Source organism: Leptidea sinapis, chromosome 46 (assembly GCF_905404315.1).
Source record: "Leptidea sinapis chromosome 46, ilLepSina1.1, whole genome shotgun sequence".
NCBI lineage: Eukaryota > Metazoa > Arthropoda > Insecta > Lepidoptera > Pieridae > Leptidea > Leptidea sinapis.
In genome coordinates, this window is record NC_066310.1 from 2,941,950 (window position 1) to 2,960,810 (window position 18,861).

Sequence of the window (18,861 nt, forward strand, 5' to 3'; positions counted from 1 at the left end):
TATTAATAGGTGGGGAAGTATGACGATTTTGAAAATATGTCTTTGTTTATGAAAATAAAGGACGTCTCGTCCTTTTCTCCTTCTTTTCTCTTTCGTCCTTGCGAGCAAGACGTTCAGCTGATGGTAATAGATACGCCCAGTCCATTACAATGCAGTGCGGCACTACAATTACGCTCATCACATTGAGACATAAGATGTTAGGTCTCTTTTCCCCAGTAATTTCAATAAGCTACGGCGCCCTTCAGAACGAAACACAGTAATGTTTACACATTACCTACTGCTTCACGACAGAAATAGGCGCCGTTGTGGTACCCATAATCTAGCCGGCATCCTGCGAAAAAGAGCCTCCCACTGATAAAATCTATATCTATCTGTAGACAGATTAAAGTCCACGCTCGACACTATTAGAATATTATGTCAGGAACCTAATCCACCATCAGGTTCGCGCATACATTACCGACTCACAATGCAATCATTAACATAATTCGACGCACGATTATTATAGTTGATCGAAATACAATGTTCGTTATCAGTGTATTGGTGAGCTCGGACCGCGTTGCGCAATGGATACTATCCGGAGAGCGTACCGCATATTGTTCTACGATAGAGCAGGTAATTATATTAATACAAGTTACGGAAGTAGGGCTGTCACTACTTAAAACTATTTTAGATCTGTTCAAATTTTTGTGTGATTTGTCAGTTTTGATCGTTTTACTATTTATTTTGATAATATCATCAAGTTTATTTATTTATAGATTTTGGCAACTAACATATTACACTCTTTACATGCTTAAACTGAAAATATAATAATAATATGGATAAGAGTTAATTCACTTATAAGCTACCACAGCATTCAAAATTTTTACTACGCTTATTTATAATTAATTTATTAACAGGACAGTAATTTATCAATTTATAAACTAAAATATAAAAATATTGTAATGTATAATCTATATATATAAAAATGAATTCGTTAGTCTCGCTAAAACTCGAGAACGGCTGGACCGATTTGGCTAATTTTGGTCTTGAAATATTTGTGGAAGTCGATAGAAAGTTTGAAAGGTGAATAAATATGAAAATGATCGGTATTAAATAAAAACAACGATTTTGATTTTCCTTTGATGTCGTTCAGAAATCAAAGTTAAATAATATTTTAAAATTATTAACTATTTAGAATTTTTATATCTTTCTAACTTTCTCGGGAGGTAAAAAATTAATTTAATTTTAGATATTATAGTTGGTAGAAAAGTACAGCTGTTTACTATTTCTCAGATTATTTTTATGTACATTGATAAATCTTAAGTTTTGTCAAAAATTAAATTTCTGAATGTAACCGCACCACAAAACAAAAAAAAATATAGTTTATCAGAAAGCTTTAAATTGATTACCAGACTGTATCATAACTGTGTGTGTCTGTCAATATCAAATTGAAACCTTATAAATAGCTAGTATTTCATGAAAACTCTGTTTTGAAAGTATGCAACATCATGTGTAATCGAAAATAATAATAAAATTTCATTCATAGCGAGCAATTACTTTTATTTGTTTTAATAAAAAAGAATTCCTTTTATTTGTATTAAGTTTATTTTATACAAAAGTTTAGGTCTTCTATTTATCGATTGAGGCAGTACCAAGTCTGCCGGGTCAGCTAGTTTAAAATAAAAATGAAATATGAAAACAAGGTTTGTAAGTCACGTGTGTAAATTAAGTATTTTCTTTTTATATTGAGCAAGCGGAGTGAATAAATCAATGTTCTGCGATATGGCCAGTGAGTTATATGACCTACATAGCCTAGAAATAGTTGCATTTTGACCCAGAATAGTTCATTAAATATTAGCTATTTCCTTAAAACTATTATTATGACACTACTTAAAACTATTTTAGATCTGTTCAAATTTGAGCGTGATTTATCAGTATTGATCGTTTTACTTTTTATTTTAATTACATCATCAAATTCATTAAACATTCGCTATTTCCTTACAATATAAAAGTGTTCGCAGTCAGACTTATTATTCAATGCTCTGGTATTAAATAAAATCTTCTTGCGAGTGCAAGAATTTTTCACTTAAACGATTTTTAATTTTAACTAGTCATAGGATTTTGTTTATTTCACTATACATATGCAGCAAACAGTGTAAAAGACCGCTCGAGTTCAATGTAATGCATTTACGGTAGCAGCCAAAAAAATTCCTTCGATGTAAATAGACACGAGATAAAGGCATAAAAGGCATTTATTTTTCTCAAAATTGATTCCTTTAGAATTCTTTTTGGTGTCATTTCTATCATACTTCGGAAACAAATTCTGAGAGAGAAGAAGCGGCGCACGAAACTCTCCCAGCATTATTTTTTGCGATCTTTTTAATTGTGGAAGGCATGTACTATGCTTGTACACCTTCTCGCTTGTTACAAATGTTATGAGTTATTAGCTATTAAGCAAAAATCTATCCCAGCGGGCTAAATACTCTACGCTTGTTGTACTTGTAATGATAATAGAGTATTTTTAGTTTGTGAAAATGTTATGTATTACCGATTGTACGTTTCAGACTCAGTTCATAATATTTCCCGAGCAATGATTTTATTTGATCAACGCAAGTATCACACATTCCAATAAATAATATTAATATACATAATATTTCAACTACTTTTTTAAAAAAATCCTAAGAATGATATAAAAAAAAACTTAATCGTTTGCTTCATAAAATTTTACTGCAACAAATACATAAAGAATAAAAATCACACCATCCTTTATTATTGTATAAAGTGAATAATGAATACCTTTACAATAATTATTATTTGAAGGTGAATGTATACGGTGACAGCCCTGAAGTTCGGACCCTGTACCACACAACATGTCACCGAGCCGCGATTGTCTTCATCAACAATCGCGATACACGAGTACTTTCTAAACACGAGACGTTATGCGATGACAACTTGTATTGCTAACTACACCTCAAGATAACTTTGGCACTAACATCAATATGAATTATTAATACTACACATTCCCGAAAAATGCCTCCATATTTATAGGACAACTGGGCCGAAAGTAAGTGCATTTATTGCGAAAAAAGCAGCCTAAATATAAAAAAAATATATAACTTTTTTGGTAGGTTTACGATTTATGACGTATTAAAAAAACTTCTTACTAGATTTCGTTCCAACTAATTTTTGGTGGAAGACCACTTTGGAAGTGTCTTTCGCGCAAACAATTAAATTTAGAAAAAAATTGTATTAGAAACCTGAATATCATTTTTGAAGACCTATACACACGTGTGGGTTTGATAAAAAAAAAATGAGTTTCAGTTCTAAGCATGGGGTCCCAAAATTTACTGCTTTTATTATTTCTATTTTTATTTTATTCTGTATATTTATATATTTTTGTGAAAAATAAACGTTTTACAACTAAAAACCTCGAGATACTGGGTTTTACGTCTACCTGCAGCACAGTTTAGGATACTTACCCAAAATTATATAACGGCATTTGATTTGAAATTTAATAGGAATATAAACTTTGACCAGTCTATAATTTATACCTCGAATTTATCTAATTCCTAATCATTTCCCATTTGATTTTAAACGTCTTACTTTAGTTTCCCGTGTAGATAATTTCTAAGCGCAAATTTTTGGAAATTCCAGGAATTTTAGGAAATTAATTATTTACAGAGAAAGTGATTATAGGTATACTGGCTGTGCCCGCTACAACATCAGCGTGGAATCTAATCTATCTTGCCATCTTAATTTAAGATATAATAAGTAAATTTGAAAAACCAAAAAATTTAAAATATCAGACCTAAGAGAACTGAACCGAAAAAATTGAAAATTATCTGTCCTTAAAGAACTGAACCGAAAGTACTGAAAAATATTATTGACACACTTTTATACAAATTATCTCGCCCCAAACTAGGCGTAACCTGTGTTATGGGTTGCAAGACAACGATATATTTAATACAATATACTTACTTTAACATATATTGTATATGTACATATAAACATCCATGACTCGGAAACAAACATCGATATTCATCATAATATAAATGCTTGCACCTACGAGGATTCGAACCCCGGACCTCTAGCTTAGTAGGTAGAGTCGCTAACCACTCGGCTATATAATATGCAACCTAAAAGAACTAAAAACGAAAATCATGAAAATTATTTAACCTAAAAGAACAAAAACGAAAATAATGCAAAATATCTGACCTAAAAGAATTAAATCGAAATATCGGTCGACGTGGGCGAGTGAGCTAACAAGTACGGGCCATGCAAGCTAAGCACCAGATAGAATCTGAGCTCGATCAGTTACGGTGAGCTTCGAAGTTCGAAGCTCTTGTGAATAGACTGGCCAGCGATTGTGGCGAGATAAAAGTTGTACAACACGGACTTTTATAGCTTTTTTATAATAATAAGTTACTCAACGAATACGAACTAGGAACTACAATGCACATTTTTTTTAATGAAAATATGGGACGAGACGAGCAGGACGTTCAGCTGATGGTAATTGATACGGCCTGCCGATTACAATGCAGCGCCGCTCAAGATTATTGTAAAACCAAACATTCTGAGCGGCACTACTACTGCCCAGTAATTGCAGTAGCTACGGCGCCCTTCACACCGAAACAGAGTATAGCTTACACATTACTGCTTCACGACAGAAATAAGCGCCGTTGTGGTACCCATAATCTAGCCGGCACCCGGTGCAAAGGAGCCTCCCACTGGTAATCTATATTAACTAGTTACAAAAAACATACTACATTCTCTCGGAAAGCGCTATGATGATGACAAAAGGGCTGTCAGCAGCGTAATTTATCATCAGATCAATACATATAATAAAATATTAACTGGTGGCTGTCTGTACATGAAAGATAAATAAGAAAAACTATTATTGGGGGACTTTGTAAACGTATTAGAACACAAAACAAAGATTTTTAGAATTTTTTGTCTGTTTGTATGTACGTTTGTGCACGCTAATCTCAGTAACGGCTTAACCTTTTGAATGCAATTTTCACTGATGCGTTGAACTCTGTCAACTAATTGGGAAGCTTACTTGGAGCTTTGAGCATAAATACGGTAATTTTTTTTGTTAAAATGTTGCTTAGTTGTAAAAAAAATCTCATTCTTAAACAAATTTTTTCTGTGACCTGCCTTTGCGTAGCGCTTCAGTAGTTGTTTCGAGTTTACTTTATCTTTTTTAAATTATCAGTTAAGAAATGACCAGTGCGTCTCTTATAGGTTGCAAGTCCTAAGTCATCTTTTAAAATACGCGACATGATTCTAGGTGCTATCTTCATCTCCCGAGATAAAATCTTTTGCTTACGTACTTTGAGTAATACAATCACAGCGATTCGGTTCTCTTTATCACCCCACTCTCATTTTAATGTCGCTAAATATTGTACAATGTATTGGCGTTAAATTCAAATCATTGGTTATTTTATTGCATTTTATATGCGATTCTTTATATTGATATAACTTTCACGATGAACCGATTTAATTGAAACACACTAAATCTTATGTGGAACAAACCGCAACGCACCAGTGAAAATTGCATTCAAAAGGTTAAGCCGTTACTGATATAAGCGTGCACAAACGTACCTACAAACAGACAAAAATTCTAAAAATCTTTGTTTTGTGTTCAATTACGTTCACAAAGGCCCCCAATAATAGTTTTTCTTATTCATTTTCAATGTACAGACAGCCATTAGTGACGATTTTTTAATATGTATTGATCTGATAAATTGTACAATGTATTGGCGCCAAACTAAAAAAACTCAAAGAACAATCATATAAAAATGACAGATTCCAAATTCAAATGTAACATGTTGTTTATTTTTAATTGTAACAGTTTGTAGTATTTATGGCCAGTCTTAGTATAAAGTATCTATTAACCCCGTTCAATGCACTTCGTACCTGATCATTAACATGAGCGTAAATTATTAATGCGATTATAATACATTGACCTGTGCTGTTCTCCAGTGTAAATTCTCGATGTGAAATTCAATCAAAAGTCCGGTACGATCGATTGTATCGAGTCATAATCGTAATCGAATCGTATTATCTCGATACTTAATTACAAGCAATCGCCATGGGGTATTTAATTAGCTATTGTTTGTCCCCATATATATAGTACATACTTAGATTAAGGATCGGTTGTCGCTGCGTTTCAACTAGATACCGCACTACCTAAGAACAATAGTTTTTTTTTTATTGCGGCAACTATTAGATGCTTGTTTGCGTGGTATCTTGGCACTCAATGGCATCTTTCAAATTTTGTAACATACGCTTCGTGTTATTTTACATTGAAATAAATAAAATACAAAATACTTACTGATGATATGTGAGTGTCTTTCTTATTGCTTGTAGTATTATTTTCACAAATTTTACTACACAACTACTACGCAAAAACCCTTTAATAGGCAGTCTATATACTGCATATTCGAACCGACTAGCGTTTCATACAATTTATTTAGAATATATTCATCAAAGCTTTTTTTATATGAAAATAGGGGACGAGACGAACAGGACGTTCAGCTGATGATAATTGATACGCCCTGCCCATTACAATGCAGTGCCACTCAGTATTCTTGAAAAGCCCAAAACTTCTGAGCGGCACTACAATTACGCTCGTCACCTTGACACATTGGATGTTAAGTCTCGTTTGGCCAGTAATTGCACTAGCAACGCCGCCCTTCAGACCGAAACAGTAATGCTTACACATTACTGCTTCACGGCAGAAATAGGTGCCGTTGTGGTACTAGCCACTGCCATAATCTAGCCAGCATCCTTTGCAAAGAAGGCTGGTAAAAAAGTTATAATACCATAGAAAAAGGTAAAGCTATTAAATATGTAATGCTCCAAACACCTTACCAAAAATAATTTTGTTCGAATTTGTTCGTAGTTTAACTGCATTTATAATGAATTACCTTAACGAGTGCACTCGGTCCGAATGAACTCAGACAGACAGTGAAAACCCCGCTCTAGGCTACTTAACTAAATTAGTTTCACACAAAAAATAAAACCTTAGAAATTATAAGTATATTTATTATATATATCGTTGTTTTTACCCATAGTACAGGTTATTCCAAGTTTGGGGCAAGATAATTTGTCTAAAAGTGCGTCAATATTATATTTTAAAAAAAAAGCAAAATTTACGAGAGTTACTGTCGCCGCTCGTTATAAATAAGATTTCTTTGAAATCTAAACATTTTTTATACGTTTACTTGAGTGGTTATTTGGCTAAGTTGTTTTCACCAATTTGAGACGTGTTTTGGTTCTCAACACCAGGCGTCTTCATGAGATGTTGACTCACCGAATACTGAAACGAGACATAGACAAAAACGAGTCTCGAATTGGTGGCATAACTTAGCGGAAACGTTTAACACTCAAGAAAAACTCGAAACATTTGGTTAATAATTATTCAAATGTTATTAACTATTATAATTATTATAGATTTCCGCAAAATAACGTCTACCAGTGAGAGGCTCCTTTGCACCGGATACCGGCTAGATTATGGGTACTACAACGGCGCTTATTTCTGCCGTGAAGCAGTAATGTGTAAGCATTGCTGTGTCTGAAGGGCGGCGTAGCTAGTGAAATTACTGGGCAAATGAGACTTAACATCTAATGTCTCAAGGTGACGAGCGCAGTTGTATTGCCGCTCAGATTTTTTGGGATTTTTTCAATAATCTTGAGCGGCCCTGTATTGTTTGTAATGGGCAGGACGTATCAATTACCATCAGCTGAATCCTGCTCGTCACGTCCCTTATTTTCATAAAAAAAAAATCAAAAAATATCTTTTTTAGATCCTCGAGTCAAGGACTGGCTCCTGATGACGTCACCATGGCCTTTATTCTGGATCATAGCCACGTACCTGTGTCTGGTGAAGCTGGTGCTACCACCGTACATGGCTAACAGACGGCCCTACCACCTGCGCAGTATTATCAGATGGTACAACGTATTGCAAATTGTTGCCAACGCTGTCGTCACATACGGGGTAAGTTATTGAAGATATAGCCGAGTGGTTAGCGACCCTACCTACTAAGCTAGAGGTCCCAGGTTCGAATCACGGTAGGTGCAGACATCTATATGATGACAAGGATGTTTGTTTCCGAGTCATGGATGTTCAAATGTATGTTTAAGTAAATATATCGTTGTCTTGTACCCATAGTACAGGCTATGCCTAATTTGGGGCAAGATAATTTGTGTAAACGTGTGTGAAATATTATTATTGATATATATTTTTAAGGCTTTTAGCAGTCTGCAGGAGTTTTTTTACGCTAGGGCATATATATTCAAAGGGGGCGTTTCACAAAGGTTAGCATGCCCGTTTTGGTCTTCTAATATTATAAATCAATATCTGGACGACCGTGCCTTACTCGGATTTTTAAGAATATACAAAACTTGAACAAAAAAAAAAAAACTAATAGGACTTCTGGATTCGACCCGGGGTCTTGTGTGTAGTGACGAAATTTACCTTTGTATTCTAATGTTATTGTAGCAGTTTCTCATTAAAACACGGAAAAAACTACATTTTTTTAATTTGAAAGGTAGCCAGATCGATTTCTCGCCCCCGAAACCACCTGTATACTAAATTTCATTAAAATCGTTGGAGCCGTTTCCGAGATTCAGAATATATAATATATACACATATATATCAATATTTGTTAATGTATAAAATCAATGTTCTAATAAGCATTAATGTATTACAAGAGACTTGATCCTGCACACAAACTGTCCAAACAGTTTTGCGGGACTATGTTAGCTTTTAAGATTCTCTCTGTAAATGATTAATATTATAAATATATAAATAAATAAAACAATACACGAATTGCTCGTTTATAGATATAAGATGTAAAATAATATATCAAAATTTAAATAAACTCACTTATTTATCTTTCAACGCGCTCTTGGACAATAATGCTCAACGGGATTCATTCAATGATGGGTGGACATCCCTATCTTCTGATATACTAAGGTACGCGGAGGGCATTGAAATTGTATAATTAATTCAATTATTCTTTAATATTCCTTTTCTGTTTATAATTCTTCCTTTTTGTGTTTCGCCTAATTAGTGTAAGTGGCACTGCCGTGCTAATTGAACAATATATCTATACATATCTAATATATACAATTCTCTTGTCGCGGTGTTTGTAGTAAAGTCCTTCGAAACGGCTTGACCGATTCTCATGAAATTTTGAGTGCATATTGGGTAGGTCTGAGAATCGGACAACATTTTTCATCTCCCTAAATGTTAAGGGTGGTCCACGCCAATTTTTTTGACATTTTTTTTTTTAATTTGTTCGATTATGAGTCAGCATTAAAAAATAAATACAACTTCAAATCTACGATCAACAGTAACTTTTGTATCGCGATTTTAATATCGGCAATACAACGTTTGCTGAGTCAGCTAGTCTATACATATAAATAAAATTGGAGTGTCTGTTTGTAATATTGAAATAACCGTTTTTTACTACATGTATATGAATATATACGGTACATACACCCAATAACACTTTTTACAATTTTTGTCTGTCGGTTTGTTCCGGCTAATCTCTGAAATAGCTGGGCCGATTTTGACGGGACTTTTATTGGCACGTAGCTGATGTAATAAGGAGTAACTTAGGCTATGTTTATTTTATAATTAGAAAAATTCCTTTATTTTAGAGAAATAAAGCAATGTTGCAATGTCCAAGAAACGGTCTAACTCAAAAACATAATTTATATGGCAAAACAACGTTTACCGGGTCAGCTAGTAAATAAAAAGAAAGGCAATGAATCCAAATTTCGCAATCGGTAAACGACCTCCTCGAGCATCGCGATCAAAGCTTTCTCGCCGAAACTCTAAATACATCAAAGCACCAAGATAACACGCTTTGGTGACCTCACCCGATAATAATATCGGTCACTCACTCGTAAACTTCCACAAAGATAAACATATTAACAGATGGCATAGCTGAAACTTTCCCGCGATGACGTTTCACTTTCAAATGGCATCTTACGGCCGTTCCCAATAGTCAGCCTATCTCTTATACTTCAGATAAAAATCGTAACAATCGTTGACTTTTCTGTCCCAATAAACTTGTCGACTCACCTTAGCTGTACACGCCGTCTGTCAATGGGACGACGTATAGCTAACCAGCGATAGAATTCTGTATGGAATTTGCAATTCACGCGTCCCAATATAAGGCGGTAAGAATGACTTATCGGGTATATTGGGACAGCTTCAGATTATTGACAGCGAATTACTGACAGAAGAAGGTAGTTATTGATCTCTATCTGCAGATAGTATATTGGGAACGGCCGTTAATCTTTCGGAACAGGAAACAAATAAACATTATTGCGTCATCAAAAGGTTCACACGACACAGTGCCCTCTTTTACGAGTTACGAAGGATCTCGTAAACATTTTTGATTAACTTTCGTTACATACCTGAAGGGGACTTGGTACTCGTGTTATTTAAAAAGACTTACCCCCCTTATTCATAATGGTCCGCTAACTTTAAACAGCCGCTTAGGAGTGTTTTTTCTCATTCTGACTTAGGTCAATAGAAGTAGACAGAGTGAGAATTAGCAATGCTTTAAGTTAGCAGACTACTAGAATAAGGGGTTTAGAATATACTAGAATGTGATGGACTGACCAAATAATAGTATATTACGCACATAGGGAGAAAAGTAGGCCATTCGCACCCTTGGAATATTGACAATCGCGAGTGGTAATGTCCTACTTATCTCACGTGGTGCGTGTACGATTTTTTTCCCACCTGGATGAGAAGCTCGCTTTAAGTCCCTGGTACGAGGGACAAAAGTCGTCTTGCTGAGAAAGAATCGGCCACTTTTCTATCTCCTAGCAGGGACTAAAAGTGAGCTTTACATCGAGGTGGGGAAAAAAACAGTTTTGATGGCCTGATACGATACGATATGAATCTGCTAGGAGTGCTGTGGTAGGCGAGACATGGCGAGGAATTGTTAAGCGAGCCCTCAAAGGTCGTGGTTAAAGTAAATGACAATAAAAATGTAACGTTACAACGTCTGATGAAAAAATACAAATACAGTTACATGCATTGCAATTCTTTATAAAGTTTAAATATTTAAACAATTTTTTTTGAAAATAAGCGACGAGACGAGCCGAACGTTTAGCTGACGGTAATTAACACGCCCTGTTCATAACAATGCAGTGCCGCTGTGGATTCTTGAAAGACCCAAAAATTCTGAGCGGCACTACAACTGCGCTCGTCACCTTGAGACATAAGATGTTAATTCACATTTGCCCAGTAATTTCACTAGCTACGGCCACCTTCAGTCCGAAACACAGTAATGTTTAGACATTACTGCTTCACGGCAGAAATAGTCGCGTTGTTGTTGTTGTTGTATCCATAATCTAGCCGGCATCCTGTGAAAGGAGCCTCCCACTGGTAAAATGTGTAACACTCGCGTATGGAAGCCAGTAAATGTTAGAAAGCTCAAATCAACAAAAAATAAATCACAAATGGGACTCCTATAAAAGCAGCTTCCTCCTTGAAGGAACAGTTACACACCCACACGTATTTATGTATGTTTAAGTAAGTATAAGTATATTAAGTTACCGATATAGTCCAAATTATTGCGAAACTGAAGTGGCGGTGGGCAGGGCACATAGTTCGACGAGAGATGACCGTTGGGGCAGTAAAATCCTCGCGTGACGACCACATACCAGAAAACGCAGTGTTGGTAGGCTCCCCACAAGATGGACCGACGATCTGGTCAAGATCGCCGGAATACGTTGGATGAGGACAGCGCAGGACCGATCATCGTGGAAATCTTTGGGGGAGGCCTTTGTCCAGCAGTGGACGTCTTTCAGCTGATGATGATGAAGTAAGTATATTGCATTTGCTGGGTGCAAGACAACGATATATTTTATTAAATATATCGTTGCCTCTAGTACAGTCTATGCCTAGTTTGGCTAAGATAATTCTGTAAGAGCGTGTCAGTATTATACAAATGATTGAAGTTTTCTTTTGTGTTAATTCCGCCAATATTTGTTTTAAAAACAATTCGACACGTGTATCGCCTCTACACGAGGCATCCTCAGGACGTGTTGTCTCGCCAAAATCTGGCACGAGAGAGAGAGAATATTGGCGGAATTAACACTAAAGAAAACTTAAATCATTTGTATAATTATGGATTTCCGCAAAGTAACGCCTAATTCAATAAATTTTCTTGTATCATTATTATTAAATGAAAAAAATATATATCTGATTACAGATACTGACATCGGGTTGGACAACTACCTATGCCTCTTACGGCTGTATTCTTCCTGATTTCTCCGATAACCCGGAAGCGCTGCGAATGCTGCGTTTCCTCTGGTGGACGATCATCTTGAAGATGTTGGAACTGGTAGAATTTAAATTCAAATGTTTTAATTCAGATATAGGTTTTAAGAGTACTTATTGAACGTCAAAAACTACCACACATTGGAAAATTTATCTCCTCCGACATGAAAAGAATGGGCTCAAGAAACTGAGCGGGCTTCTTAATTATTTTTATACAAATAAAAAAAATATGAACTATTTCGGGTTCCCTCCGAGCGGTCTTACCATCTGAGCCAACCGTTCGAGTGATGAATTGATCGTAAATCTTGGTATGTCTTGTTGAACACTTAGTATACTACCTCTACTATATACCTACAACTGGACTGGCGGCTGCCAAAGTACTTTTGTGCCTGTTTGATTTTCGCCATTTTGGCGCTGTTGGCCATAGCGAGAGTCTGCGGTACTAAAACTAGTTGTGACAACCTCAGCAAACATCTATAGATGGTGGGAAATTATTTACAAAAAAATTGTGAACTTTATAACGATGATTCTTGTAGTATAAATAACACGGAAAACGAACGAAATCAATTCAAAATGCAAAAATACTTCACGTTCCTTCGCAGCCATTTGTATTGGACGTCAAAATTAGTTCTCTGGACGCTCGCCAGTGGCGCTTCGAACCGGCACAAAAAATTTGCCGTCGAACATATGGAAACCTGTCCAGTGGTATTTATACAGGCCAGTGGTTTTTAGTGTTAACATTATGATTATCACAGTTGGAGACGGTCTTCTTCTTGCTGAGGAAGAAGGAGCGCCAGGCATCTTTCCTGCACGTGTACCACCATGTCAGCACGCTCATTATTATCTGGTCGGCTGTCAAGTACGTTGGGGGTAAGTTTACCCGTATTTTACGAAGTAGGAGACCCACTCAGCCTTCAAGTTGACTCAAGTTATTTTGTGGTAAAACGGTTTTTCAATGAAAATACGGGACGAGATGACGGACAATGCAGTGCCACTCAGGAATGAGGATTATTGAAAACCCCAAAGATTGAGCGGCACTACAATTGCGCTCGTCACCTTGAGAGATAAGATGTCAAGTCTCATTTGCCAAGTAATTTCACTAGCTACGGCGCCCTTCAGACACAGTAATGCTTACATATTATTGCTTCACGGCAGAAATAGGCGTCGTTGTGGTACCCATAATCTAGCCGGCATCCGGTGCAAAGGAGCCTCCCACTGAAACGGTTAAGAAAACGTCGCGTTCGGCCTTGTCTAAATACAGCGCAAACGGCAAATAATCAAGAATCACTATTCATTTAGCACAAATAAAAAACACTTACAAATGTCAAAAGTTAGACAATTCAACATAACTTCGGAAAAAGCGGCAAGAAACTAATTTCCAATCTTTAAAATCAACATTTACAACTAATTTTGTACATACATACATAAAATCACGCCTCTTTCCCGTAGGGACCGTAGGACCTAGGTCTAGGTCTAGGCGAGACCTAGACCTAGGCGAACTAATTTTGTACACATATTATATCATACTGAACTAAATAAAAATACTAACAAAATTAACATGTAATTAAAATATTATATCATACTGTTACTGATTCTGTTCGAAAAGTCGTAAACAGTCAGCAACGCTTCGAATTAGTTCCTTAGTATTTTGAATATTAAATTAGTTAACGCACAAATCAAATCAAAATCAGTTTATTCACGTAGGTCACGGAAATGACACTTATGAATGTCAAAAAAAAATAAAATATTTTTCTTATTGTTTCTACCACTACTTCGTAAAGGGTTGAGCTAATGAGAAGAAGTAGCAAGAAACTCATTGCCACTCTTATATCAAGATTTACATTTAAGTACATCGATTTACAAATCATTTCAAATTACAATATAATATGTAAAATGTAAAATGATGCAACAGACACACTCAAACGTCAAATAGTCAATGTCTTACACGAGTAAGTTAAAAAAGTAAATTTAAATTATTACAAAAGTTATTGAGTACAGTCAGCATGTATATCATTAGTTTCAGATATTATTAGAAAATTAAACTTTATGTAATCTGAACACCGATTATTACCGTTAAACTTAGAAGACACATACTCAAAGCTTGGTAGTCTAATCTAACGTGATTCTGGCAAATCTGTGGTATATCTTCCACAGAAGCCACAGTAGGAAGAATAGAATAGAATAGAATTGAGTACAGTAGCTGCATCATCCACATACACCATAAATAAATACAACACACAAAATTGGTCACACTCACACATTATCGGGCTGTAAGGTGGTCTATACGCTATTATATCGTAACCCTATGGTTTATATACAATCCCTGCGAGCAATACTACAGTCAACATGTGAAAATATAGAAGCACATTTGTTCAAAGTGAAGCGTCTCTGTACAAAAGAAAGAAGCATCTAGGATGTCTCTCGTTTGAGTGTTGCATAATTACACAAGATTAAAATATCACGTTCACTCGAACTGAATTCACTCTCTGAAGCTTTTATGAAAATCCACGTCTCGCGCGTTCGTCATTTGTTTTTTTTTTTTTGTATTTTGAACATTTTGTCGGACGGAAGTTACAACTTACCTACATACAAACTATGTCTCACCCTGAATATTCTGTTAAAAAGTGTCTTTAATTACATTAATAATATGATAATTTAATAATAATAATTTTAAAATACTTAGATTAGGTTAGTTTTGACTTTTTATTAAAAACTCACAGAAGTATACCTGTGTCTTAGAATTAAGAAATTAGATCGCGAAGCTAAGGACAAAAATTATCGAATTAATATTTAAGAGTTGCTGCTGCTCTGCTCTGTTGAGTTTGTTTGACATCAATATTCCCCATCGACCACCTCGTAAGGCAACTGCATTGTTTAAAATCCCACTCTGCAGAACGAGGCCAATTCAACTTTAGTAAGGCTTTCGCGGTCATACAATTATCTATCTTCAAGGATTGAGGGTTTAGACAACAACCATAATTCTCAAAATGAATTTAGGCGTAGGCTTTGTAATTTTTTAAATAATAATTTAATTTAAATTTGTTCTTTAAGTGTACTTTTCTTTTTATTTGTGTAGAAATAGTTGTAGAATATGTTTTAGATTTATATAATACGTTATTAGTATCTAGCCGACAATTAACGTCAAAAAAGTATGTGTTTTTTTATTTACTAATTTAATTTAAATTTGTTCTTATATATTTTTCTTCTTATATGTGTAGAAGTAAATGTTAAATATTTGTTACATTTATATAATTTGTTGACAAACAATCGTCATAAAATTAATTATCATTTTTTTAAGTATGTTGTAATTATAGTGGAATGTATCTTGTAGTTTCTGTAGGTAATCTTAAATAAATAAATAAAGAGCTAAACCTGCGTCAATCAATCCCAGTAGGGATGATGTTCTACTTACTCGGGGCATGTTCTAAGTTCTCTTTGTAACACAATCTATCTACATAATTTTCACCACCTTCCAATTTGAGTCGTTACAATCCTAATCACATCATCACACTTTGTCTGCCTCTTTAGCACTTGGGATTAAATATCATGTGCCCAAAGAACACAATCTCCCACAACTAGCCCTCAAAAAACAAAAAAAAAAAAACAATACCTACTGGGAAGGTACAACACATAATATACATTTGCAAAGCCATTTTGAAGTTTTACATAATAATTAATTTAATGAATTCAAAATTGGAATATTGTGTCACTTTTATAGATACAGTCGGTCTGACCAATTCCAGTCTCAAAAGCAATTGAAAAATTAGTAGCATAACACTTTCTTATACGGAAATGATATGAACTGCTCTCTGTGATCAAACATTTGACTAGATAATCCGATTTTAGAGACCGTTTACTTTAGTGATGCATGTATTCGCTTGGGTGATATTTTTTTTGATATATATATTATATATATATATATATATATATATATATATATATATATAAATATGTATATATATTTTGATATATATATATATATATTTGAAGAAGCAGGACATTCAAGTAATGGTAATTGATAAACCCTACCCAGTACAATGCAGTGACGCTCAGGATTCATGAAAAACCCAAAAACTCTCAGTGGCACTACAATTGCGTTTGTCACCCTGAGCCATAAGATGTCAAGTCTCATTTCCCAGTAATTGATTGATGTCTTACCAAATGTGCCTTACTGATCATAAGAAATACGCTGCTACTAAATATTCATAAATTGATTTATTTTATTAACTTTCAGGTGGGCTAACATCATTTCCGGCAATGTTAAACAATACAGTACATGTCATTATGTACAGCTACTACTTGTTATCAGCCGAAGGAAGCCCCACAGTGAAAGCCTTTCTAATTCGTTATAAGAAGTGGCTCACTATTTTACAAATGGTATGTTATGGTTGCTGCTATTGAAGTTCTACTTTATTTCTTCTTTGTTGAAGACACTTGGAAATATACCATATCTTAATATTATATAAATCTAGTGTCCTGATGTTTGTTTCCAGTGAATTCCTAAACTAATGAATTCATTCGTTTCTAATGAAAATCGGGCATTGCTTCATACAGTGCAGTTTAGTCCAACTTGAGAGATAGGATAGTTTTGTATGGACATATTTTGTATAAGAGAATTTATTGACACATGGTTTGACAGATTTCATAAAAACAGTATTTTATTTATTATGTACAGAACAAAGTCTGTCGAGTCAGCTAGTATATACATATAAACAAAATTGGAGTGTCTGTTTGTAATATTGAAATAACTATTTTTTACTTCATGTATATGAATATTAGTCCAGTCATTATAGCAAGTTCACCTCGGAATTCGAGATACCCAGCTGTAAGTCTGTAAATACTTGTATGTTGACACCCCAAAATTGTCTCAAACCCTACATTTTTTTGCGCTTTTTTTGTAAATATCTCATTTCCTATGCGTTTTTTGCTATTTGTATTTATTATCAACTAGCTGACCCAGCAAACGTTATATTGCCATATAAAGTAATAAGAAAAAAAATGAAAATTTTTGGGGTAATAGATGACGACCGATTCTCAGACCTACCAAATATTTAATCGTACATAAAATCTACCAACTATAGGTAGCTAAAATTAAGTTTTTTGTTTACATCCGGAGAAAGTTCGAACAATATAAAGATTCTAATTAGTTATTCATTTTAAACTATTCTTTCGATTTGATTTCTGAACGACGGAAGGAAAAGGAAAAACTTGTTGTTTTTATTGAATTCCGAACACTTTCATATTTATTCAACTTTTAAAACTTCCCTGGACTTCCACAAATAATTCAAGACCAAAATTAGCCAAATCGGTCCAGCTGTTCTCGAGTTTTAGCGAGAGTAACGAACACCAATTCATATATATATATATATATTATCAATATTGTAGAACCCAAAATTCTCTACAAATTTTGTTTAAAAAAATTTTTTATACTGTGAACCGTTTTCGAGATAGAGGGCGGAGAGCGCCCGCTCACAGCATCACTTCAGGTAAACCAGTGGCGATATATACTTGATGAACTATCAATAAATCAATTATAAATATTTGTGAATTTTTATTAACTATTATATTATATTTTATCATTTTCTTCATGCATTGATTGATTGACATGATTTGCTAAATACAATTTCCTTTCCTACTATATGTAGGTTTTGAGACAACTTTTGGGGTGTCAATATACAAGTATTTACTTACAGCTGGATATCTCGAATTCCGAGATTCATACCTAATTTAAGCTTAAATGACTGGACTATATATAAATGGTACATACACCAAAATAACATATTTTACAATTTTTGTCTGTCTGTTTGTTCCGGCTAATCTCTGAAGTGGCTGGACCACCGATTTTGATGGGACTTTTATTGGCAGGTAGCTGATGTAATAAGGAGTAACTTAGGCACATTTATTTTAGAAAAAATCTATTATTTCAGAAAAATAAAGGAATGTTGCAAGGTCCAAGAAAAGGTCTAACACTAGAAATAATTTATATGGCAAAACAATGTTTGCCGTGTCAGCTAGTTGTTAATATAATTAATAACAGTATAGTAAGGTGAAACTTCTTTTCCAGGTCCAATTTACAATATTTTTGGTGTACTGTGCACCAGTATTTCTGCCAAGCTGTCCTGCACCTATTGGCATTGCGTATTTGTATTTTCCTAATGTTATTTTTGTGTACTATATGTTTTATGAATTCTTCAAAAATAATTACATCAAAAGGAATGAAATTAACGGCATCAATTTAAAGAGTAAACATTTTAAATAGTATTATTTTAATTACCAGGCCATAAAATCCAAAAAAAAAAGTATTATTTTAATTGTGTATTAAAATAAATGTACAGATTTTTTTGGACATAAATGTAAGTAAACTTAAGATTAAAAAGAAAATATTCTATATTACTAAAACAGCAAACCGTGTATTATTTTAAGATTTCAAAAGATTTTGATGAAATTAACTATGCATTAATGATTGTTGCATTAGATTTAAAAAGCACAAGTCAATAGACAATTAACCTAATAACCAAATATTATAAGCAGCTATAATTACTTTGTGTAGCGACATAAGCCGTTGT

General features: G+C 34.3%; 2 protein-coding genes across 4 annotated transcripts in view; one reads left to right on the forward strand and one right to left on the reverse strand.

The window, feature by feature from the left end:
• LOC126977932 (oxysterol-binding protein-related protein 9) overlaps positions 1–18,861 on the reverse strand; it is an 87,983-nt gene that overhangs the window by 68,671 nt on the left and 451 nt on the right. The window lies entirely within an intron of this gene.
• Positions 564–18,566, forward strand: LOC126978007 (elongation of very long chain fatty acids protein). Its single transcript, XM_050826741.1, has 6 exons — positions 564–612; positions 7,791–7,981; positions 12,228–12,359; positions 13,051–13,165; positions 16,530–16,672; positions 18,360–18,566. Exons 1-6 carry the CDS (start codon positions 564–566, stop codon positions 18,552–18,554), a joined length of 825 nt encoding a protein of 274 aa, XP_050682698.1. The 3' UTR covers positions 18,555–18,566.

Excerpts from the sequence above, each read along its gene's own strand:
- LOC126978007 (XM_050826741.1), top strand. The coding sequence starts at position 564 with ATGGATACTATCCGGAGAGCGTACCGCATATTGTTCTACGATAGAGCA. Across the intron at positions 613-7,790 it reads ATTGTTCTACGATAGAGCAG|ATCCTCGAGTCAAGGACTGG; the intron begins GTAATTATATTA and ends TATCTTTTTTAG. Across the intron at positions 12,360-13,050 it reads TCTTGAAGATGTTGGAACTG|TTGGAGACGGTCTTCTTCTT; the intron begins GTAGAATTTAAA and ends TGATTATCACAG.